The 9,443-nt window shown below is 37.5% G+C and overlaps 1 protein-coding gene across 1 annotated transcript; it reads right to left on the bottom strand.

Annotated features, from left to right (window-relative positions):
• Positions 1-505: 505 nt before the first annotated feature.
• LOC107935125 (pectinesterase) lies at positions 506-2,529 on the bottom strand. Its single transcript, XM_016867681.2, has 2 exons — positions 1,402-2,529; positions 506-1,311 (listed from the first exon to the last, which is right to left on the bottom strand). Exons 1-2 carry the CDS (start codon positions 2,384-2,386, stop codon positions 611-613), a joined length of 1,686 nt encoding a protein of 561 aa, XP_016723170.2. The 5' UTR covers positions 2,387-2,529; the 3' UTR covers positions 506-610.
• Positions 2,530-9,443: the final 6,914 nt, after the last annotated feature.

The raw sequence follows: 9,443 nt of genomic DNA, 5'->3' as shown, positions 1-9,443 counted from the left end.
CTCAAATAGTAGAATTTCACCCGACATATAAAATGAGGAAGACCACCTTTTCTTCCCCTAAATGTTTATAAACACAATGTTCATCTAGGTTTTGCTCAAATTCAAAAATCTTGACCACTTGATCAAATCTTTGATTCCATTAGTGGGATGCTTGCTTAAGTCTTTATATAAAAAATATATATAAAAACTAAGGTTCATTATTTTGTAATATAATTGTTTTTATAATTTTTTGATATTATATTAGTATTTGTTACTTAATAAACTATTTTTTATTAAATCTTGTAATTAAGTTTGATAATAATCATTTTATTAAATCTATTTAAAGTAAGGTGTCTACATCAGGGAACAACATTATCAATCCAAATAATCCTTAAAAAATTATATTAAATTAAGTACAATAATATTTAAACGTTAACTTAATTTTTGGCTTTTGCAAGCATCATTAACAAATGAATGGAAACAACAATTGGGGAACCAAAGAATTTAACATATATACATAGATAGATAAAAGATTAAAAAATCTGTTTAATTAATTAGTAAAAAACGACATAATTAGAACAATGATATGATAATAAGCATACTAATGGCGTTGGTATCGATAATAAGCTGTCTAGACTCCAGGGACCATGTCGGGACTATAGGGAATGCCGGAACTCGGGATCCAAGTCTCAGATTCAAGATAGACGCGAGGAGTCCATTTGTTGGCTTCATTTATATCTATCTTTTTGATACCTTTCCATGCTACCCTACGGCTGGTATCGGCACCGGGTCCCCTGTTTCCAAACTCGGCAATGAAAGAAGTGTCTATTCCTATGGTGCCTGTCATGGGGGCATAACCCTCTGGTTGAATGATGTCGTCGATCTGAGATTGCATTATGATAGACCTAGCGAATTGTTTCCAGGGACGCCCCAAGTATGCCTTGTTCGTATCCTTCACTGGGATGTAATCAGGGGCGCCCGAGATGGTGCAGTTTTGAAGCACAATGGCTGAGTTTGTTCCAAGATCATTCCTTCCCTGTGCAGTAACCATGCAATTTTGGCCAGGCCCTGGCTTCCTCACGATGAGCATACAGTTCTGGAAAATGCTCGTCGCATCCCCGAAGATGAAATCCACCGTTCCGGTAATGAGACAGTTGGTATATAATTGTCTCTCTCTGTGAGCGTAAAGAGTGTCTTGGTACCCAGTGAAATGGCAGTTGAACATGATGACCTTATCAGCAGTGGCCCTAAAGGCCACTGCTTGATGACCTTCGGGTCCTGCTGAGTTATCGAATCCAATGTCCTTAGCCATGAAACTAGCCCCATCCACACCTAAAATATTTCACAAACATACATACATATATACTAGTTAGCCACCTCACCTCACAACCAAAACTTATATACATATATAATACTGCTTACCAACAGTTGCAGTACGGTATGTTCTAACCGGTGGATTCTTAGCGACACTAATGTCATTTGTGATGATGGTCTTGGTTGGGCCATCACCGATGAATACAACATTAGTCATCTGCTTGGTCACGTTGATTTTTTCCTTGTAAGTACCAGCCTTAATGTGAATAACAAATCGATCGGGACTTTTCACGGGGACTTCAGCCAATGCCTTGTTAATAGTATCATATTTCCCGCTACCATCTTTAGCAACTACAACGTTAGGCTTCAAATCCATTGGTTTTGCTTGAAGGAGTTTCCGGTCAGCTTGACTAATCCACTCAGGCATGTCCTCAGCTGACAAAAGCTTACGATTGACCCCCGTGGTGTCGATGTTGCCGACATTTGGAATGTTAAGTTCCTTCACGATGGTGGATAACCCATTAAGCATTGCTAAAGCATTGCTAGTAATCTCCATGCTAGTCTTCAAGATTGATTGCATCTTCTGCGATGATTCGTTGCTTGATTGCGCGAATGAGTCTATACATGTTTGTTGACTCGTGAATGCACCGCTTAGCCAGGTCTTTAGTTCTAAAAGGTATTTTCCTATCTTGCTCATGTCGTATTCCCCTAGCATGTCGAATGACTTTTGAAAGTCATCAATGGCTAAGTCCAACACCTCTTGGCAAACACCAAGTGCCGCTTTGTTGTTCTCATCCTTGATCAACTCTTGGACCGTCACTGAATGGGCCAACACGTTCTTTATCTCGACCAGCCCGGCTTGGAAACCTGTCCTTATCAGCTCCTTAACGTCGCTAGAATTTGACGACGCCAAGCTTTTCTGGCACGTCTCTTTATAATTTGTGGGTTGACATAGGGCTTGCACAGCTTTGTTCGAACTCGATATCTCTTCACCATCGTTCTTGTTTTTTATGTGCGTAACACCCACGACCACGGCTACCACCATGGCCACCAGGAACACCGCACAGATACCAATAATAGCATTATTCGCCATTTTTAAACAACTTTTTTACAAAAAAATTATCTTCTTCTCTCTTTCTTTCCCCTGAAGAAAAGAAAGCAAGAAAGAAGAAAACCTTATTTGAAGTTGTGGGGCTGCTTATTGCTTATCACTTATGGCCCCTTGAGCACAAGCTTGAATAATATATATTGAAGTTCCGTATTTATATTAAAAAATGAATCAGTTAAAACCCTAAAAATGGCCATATTTAGTTTAAAATGTTTCATGGTGGAGAGTGCCCTACGGATGTGAGAATTTGTTTAAATTTCATGGATATTAATCGCTCTATAAAAATTATGGTGTTTTAATCTTCTTTTTCTTATTCTTTGAAAATCTCGTGCTTTGAAATTTTTCAAAAAAAAGCTAAGGCTAGGATTTAATTTATATACCTTTTTTTATATATTTGGCTGAGTAAAATAGTTTTTAGATAAACTAATATTTTAAGTATCGAAATAATTAATTTATAAATGTAATTTAAATGCTAAATTGTAAATTAAATATTAGTTTTTTTAAAATTTTTTCACATTTCACAAAAGATTAACTTTCATATTTTAGGAGTTTTTTTGACACTTATAAATTATAGCTTTGTGGATTAAATGGTAACTAACGTTGTTTGAAACATTTGTAATAAATCATATCATATCATAAATAATATAATACAATATAAGAAGGTATATATATTCATTCTTTGTGGCATACTTTTTTTTCAAATTTATTTTTAATTAAAATATTAATATTTAAAATTATTTAAAAATAATATTATAAAATGCATTATTTATTTATTTTTATCTAATATGTTTAAAATTTAACTTTTATTATGCGTTCTTTATAGTGAAAGCAAACCTGTGCATGAGTAGCAATTGTAATAATTATTGTTATAATCATAATATTATCATGTAAAATTATGCGATACAATAATATTACATATATTTAATTCAAATAATTTCGTGTTATTAAATTCTATTTTTTATATTTAATATTTCTTATCAAATTTTTAATATTTTTATGTGCATAGGATAGTCACTTTCCATCTTCTATTTATTTTATATATTTTTTTATGTATTTGCTCTCCATTACTTTCACCTCAGTTTAATATATTTTTTTATCATAGTGAAAGCTTGGGATGAAAATAATGGAACTCTGGACAAAGAGAAACAAGACATATGAGAAAAATCGAAATAAATGATCCAAAAGAATTCTTTGTTTCCTTCGAGACTTAGCATGTAAGATACTATTGTTAGTGTTTAAAAAACCTAGATGCAGAAACCGTATAGAGCCTTGAGATGGGGAGAAGTTTCAAACACCATGGTTTCATCTATTAGTTAGACTTTGGCAATGAATCCCAAGAGCATCCAAAATCGAGAGAAGATCTTATTTTAGAGAAACATAAGATAGTTTGCATGCTAGCGTCGGGGATTCATGGGAAACATTAGGAAGGGTTTGTGGAAAATGTTCTCAATATAAAATTGTTTTCTCATATAAAATCAAAAGCTTACAAACTATTTATAGGCTATAGTTTACCATTTAAAACAACAAAAATTGAAAATATTAAAATCTAATAATAACCATAAACCAATGACTCTTGACCTTTCATTTTCCTAAACAAAAAACTACTAATTTAAACCCATTAAAAAATAATATAACTCTTGACCTTTCAACTCTTGACCTTTCACTTACATGACTCTTAACTTTCATTTAAGTTTATTTAACAAAACTCCCCTGTAAACTTAAATGCTTCTGCCATCCTTCATGCCGATTAATTTCTTGTAGTTGTCGAAGAGTATCATCGGTAGCGGTTTTGTAAAGATATCCGCGACTTGGTCCCGACTTGCCACGTGCACTAATTTCACACTTCCTTCCTTTACATGATCTCGGATGAAATGAAAACGAATGTCAATGTGTTTGCTTCTCTCATGATTCACTGGGTTCCTTGCCAACTCAATCGCTGATTTATTGTCAACTCGTATCTCAGTTGCACCAAGTTGTTGTTGCTCCAACTCACCCAACAAATTTCTGAGCCATATAGCGTGACACACACACCAAGATGCTGCCACATATTCAGCTTCACATGTCGATAGTGTCACGATTGGTTGCTTCTTTGAAAGCCAAGCAAATGCTGTGTTACCCATAAAGAACACATATCCCGATGTACTTTTCCGATCATCTAAGTCTCCGCACCAATCACTGTCGGAATACCCAATCAACTTGTAATCTTTCATATTTGAATAAAATAACCCGTGTGACACCGTTCCTTGAATGTACCGTAGGATTCGCTTCAACGCCTTCCAATGTGAATAAACCGGCTCCTCCATGAACCGACTTACAATGCCAACACTTAGCGAAATGTCAGGCCTTGTGCAAGTGAGATAGCGAAGGCTTCCCACCAAACTTCGGTATTTACTTGCGTAGACTCGTTCTCCTCCATCGAATTTCGATGTGTTGATACCGAGTTGCAATGTGTCATCTTGTACTTCTTCAAAATTTCCTTTGCATATGCCTCCTGTGACACAAAAATACCTGTCCTTTCTTGTCGAACCTCCAAACCAAGGAAAAATTTCATTAAACCCAAATCTGTCATCTCGAATTCTTGTGTCATTTTGCTCTTAAAATCCAGTATCATCTTACCATTGTTCCCCATAAAAATGAGGTCATCGACATAAAGAGCAACAAATAACATATTACCTCCATTCTTCTGCACGTAGAGGGCATGTTCATAAGGACATTGTTTGAACCTATTCTCCTTGAAGTATGTATCGATACGAGTATTCCATGCCCGCGGTGCTTGCTTCAACCCGTAAAGTGCCTTCTTTAATTTCAGCACCTTTTTCTCCTCTCCATTTTTCATGTACCCGGGTGGTTGTTCGATGTAGACTTCTTCTTCGAGCACACCATTCAAGAATGCCGACTTGACATCCATTTGAAATATTGGCCATTTAAATTGTGCCGCTTGTGCAATGAGCAACCGGATTGTCTCCATTCTTACAACAGGAGCAAATACCTCATCATAATCGATCCCCTCCTTTTGCTTATATCCCTTTGCAACAAGTCGCGCCTTGTACCGTTCTAACTCGCCTTGAGCATTCATCTTTCTTTTGAACACCCACTTCACACCAATGGGTTGACTTCCTTTCGGCAATTCTGTTAACTCCCATGTGTTGTTGCGGTCAATTGCTTTAATCTCCTCATCCATAGCAGTTTGCCACTTCTTGTCCCGTGCAGCCTCTTCAAAACTTATAATCTCGGAATCTGCCAAAAGGCATACAATATGTACCTCATTTGTTGAATCATACAAATCTTGCAAACTTCGTATTTTTGGTTGTTGCGGTTCATCTTCATCATCGGTAGTTTCAGGATTTGTCGGTATGATTGTTGGTGTAGCGATTGATGATCCTCCATCTTTGGTGATAACCTCCGTTGAGTTATTCCAATCCCACTCGCTTGCTTCATTGAATCGTACATCACGACTTACCACAACCTTCTTACTTATCGGGTCGAGTAGCTTGTATCCTTTTATTTTCTTATCATACCTAATAAAAATAAACATTTTGCTTTTGTCTTCGAGCTTCGTTCTTCGCTGATCCGGCACATGTGCATAGGCCTCACTACCGAATACTTTAAGATGAGAAATTGATGGTTTTTGTCCGCTCCAAGCTTCTTGTGGTGTTTGATCATCCAACTTCGCATGTGGACATCGATTTTGCACATAGATGGCACATTGCACGGCTTCCGCCCAAAATTCCTTCGGCATCTTCTTGCTCTTGACATTGATCGAACCATGTCGAGAATAGTCCGATTCTTCCTCTCGGCCACACCATTTTGTTGGGGAGAGTACGGTGCGGTTAGGAATCGTCTTATGCCTTGCTCCTCACAATACTCCATGAAAGCCGTCGAAGTATACTCGCCACCTCTATCAGACCGTACAGATTTGATGTGTCTACCAGTTGTTTTTTCCACCATCACTTTGAACTTTTTGAACACCTCCAATGCCTCGGATTTTTCTTTAAGAAAATAAACCCAAGTTTTTCGTGAGAAATCATCGATAAAAGAAATGAAATACCTTTTACCGCTAAAAGATTCAGGGGTGATTGGTCCACATATGTCGGTATGAATCAATTCGAGAAGTTGCTTAGCCTGATATTCTGCCTTATTTTGAAACGAAGTTCTCGCATGCTTACCGAGCACACATTCTTCACAAAATTTTCCCTCATAGTCCATGTCTAGTAGCCCATGCACCAAATTCTTCTTTGCCAACTCGTTTAGACCACCATAATGTAGATGGCCAAAACGGAGATGCCATAGCAACGCCTTGTCTTCAACATCAACTCGCAAACATTTTCCTCGAACACTTCTCAGATTCAACCTGAACATGCGATTTCTCTCTATTTCAACTCGAGCGACCAAACACCCTTCCTTATCTTTCAAGTATAACACCCGATCTTTCATAAGTACCGAATAACCTTTTTCCATGAGTTGCCCCATACTCAAAATGTTGCTCTTGAGGTCTGGTACGTAATACACATCATGGATTGACCCAATTAACCCGTCATTTTGTAAATAACAAATGGTACATTGGCCTTTTACCTCAACCTTCGACGCATCTCCAAATGACACATGTCCCGTTTCAACCTTTTGCATCTCTTTGAATAGGTGCTTGAGCCCACACATATGGTTGCTTGCACCCGTGTCAAGGTACCACACCATGTTGTTGTTGGTGTTGACTTCGTTGTGTGCCATCAAGAGAAAACCTTCTTTTGCCTCCTCATTTTCCGTGGTTAGGTTGGTTGTCTCTTCCACCTTTTTCGAGAAGTGACATTCTTTCGCGAAGTGTCCCGCCTTACCACAATTGTAACACTTATCAGAGTTACAATCCTTCGCATAGTGACCATATTTGCCACACTTGTAGCACTCGACATTGGAATAATTCGACCATCCGCCTCTTCCACGACCACGTCTTCTTCCCCGCCAATTTTGTTGGTTTGAATGCTCCTTCTCTTCATAATTCCCTTCTTGACCACGACCTTTTCCACCACGACCATTTCCTCGATCTCCACGACCACGGCCTCTACCTCGAAAGCTTTGAGAATAGAGAACCTTTTCGTCTTTGATTGATGCCTTGGTTTGAAGTGCTTGCTCGAGTGTCTCCTCTTTCTTCTTCTTCTTACGTTGTTCATGTGCCTCGAGAGAACCGGCGAGTTCATCGACTGTAAGCGTTGCTAGATCTTTTGACTCTTCTATGGCACATACGACATTTTCGAAACTGTCAGTTAACAATCTCAAAATCTTCTCCACAACTCGTGCATCAGTTAACGCTTCTCCGTTTCGGTTGAGTTGGTTCACCACGGTTTGAACACGCGTGATGTAGTCGGAGACACCTTCTGATTCCTTCATCTTCATGCCTTCCAGCTCGCCACGAAGAGTTTGAAGTTGGACTTGTTTAACTCGGTCGGCTCCTTTGTACACCTTTGCTAAAATGTCCCACGCTTCTTTTGAAGTTGTCGCACTTGCAATCTTCTCAAAGCCCGACTCATCAACGGCTCGAAATAACATGTACAATGCCGCCTTATCTTTCGATCGCATTTCTTTCAACGCCTTGTTTTGAGCCGCCGTATATCCCGCAGTAGTTGTCGGTTCTACGAAACCTTCTTGGACCACCTCCCAACCATCTTGAGACCCGAGAAGAGCTTTCATTTGGATGCTCCAATTCTCATAGTTCACCTTTGTTAGTCGAGGCAATGGCACATTACTAGTCACACTCTCCATAGCTCTGATACCAAATTGTGGAAAATGTTCTCAATATAAAATTGTTCTCTCATATAAAATCAAAAGCTTACAAACTATTTATAGGCTATAGTTTACCATTTAAAACAACAAAAATTGAAAATATTAAAATCTAATAATAACCATAAACCAATGACTCTTGACCTTTCATTTTCCTAAACAAAAAACTACTAATTTAAACCCATTAAAAAATAATATAACTCTTGACCTTTCAACTCTTGACCTTTCACTTACACGACTCTTAACTTTCATTTAAGTTTATTTAACAGGGTTCAGAGAAGAAAGTTTGAGGGTATTGACTGGTACATCAAAGAAAAAACAAAATAAAACTTCAACTTTCTTTGAACTGAGCTAACTCTGATTGCTGCCAAATGTCTCAAAACTTCATCCTCATCTCCACCAACTTGTAATTCCGCAATCTTACCGAACTTCAACGTGTTCTTCTTGTTTTTGAAGTCGGAATGTGTTCAACACAGGCCGTTAGTTTCTTCTTTCTCAATTTTCTTAACTTTGTTGTCTCCTTTGACTATATAGTCCTCTACAATATCCTCTTTGTAATTTCAACCAATTCCTTGCCTGTAGTCATATTATCTTTACCTATCACCTCAGTTGTTTCAACGTAACCTCGATTCTGATTTGAATGGCTGAACGCTAGTGTCTGATCCATCTCTAAAATTGGACTTGCACACTCACCTTCTTTGCCTCGGTTACTTACTTCCACTTCATCTGTCTCGTTTACACCCATGTTATCAATACCAAGCAACGTCATCCCTTTCATGTCACCTTCAATATTTGACTTTCTTCCATTACCAGCCCATAATTCAAGAGATTCTCTTACATTCGATAACACTTTCTTGTCAATAGTAATATTTATTTTTCCAATTGCTTCAAATTTTCATCCGCAATGATATCCTCCCTAACTCGATCCAAACATTATGATTAGATATTGAAAGTTACATTGGCAACCGAAATGGCCTAATAAAGTCATTCAGTTCATTTTTAGAAACTTAGATTAATTGTCATATATTTATAAAGGACATCAGATTTTAAGTCGAGTTAATATTAAGGTTCTAAATTTAATATGTGGTGTGGCATTTTTCCAATTGCTTCAAATTTTCAACCGCAATGATATCCTCCCTAACTCGATCCAAACATTTTGATTAGATATTGAAAGTTACATTAGCGACTGAAATGGCCTAATAAAGTCATTCAGTTCCCGTAACATTTATTTTTTTTATTTTTAGAAAACTTAGATTAATTGTCATATATTTAT

The sequence above is a fragment of the Gossypium hirsutum genome, chromosome A09 (genome assembly GCF_007990345.1).
Source record: "Gossypium hirsutum isolate 1008001.06 chromosome A09, Gossypium_hirsutum_v2.1, whole genome shotgun sequence".
Taxonomy (NCBI): Eukaryota; Viridiplantae; Streptophyta; class Magnoliopsida; order Malvales; family Malvaceae; genus Gossypium; species Gossypium hirsutum.
Note: the sequence above shows the minus strand (reverse complement) of the source record. Positions and strands in the feature narration are given on the sequence as shown.

Bases quoted from the DNA above. Each gene is read 5' to 3' on its own strand.
- LOC107935125 (XM_016867681.2), bottom strand. From the start codon at position 2,386: ATGGCGAATAATGCTATTATTGGTATCTGTGCGGTGTTCCTGGTGGCC. The intron at 1,312-1,401 runs GTAAGCAGTATT...GAAATATTTTAG, and splicing joins ATACCGTACTGCAACTGTTG to GTGTGGATGGGGCTAGTTTC.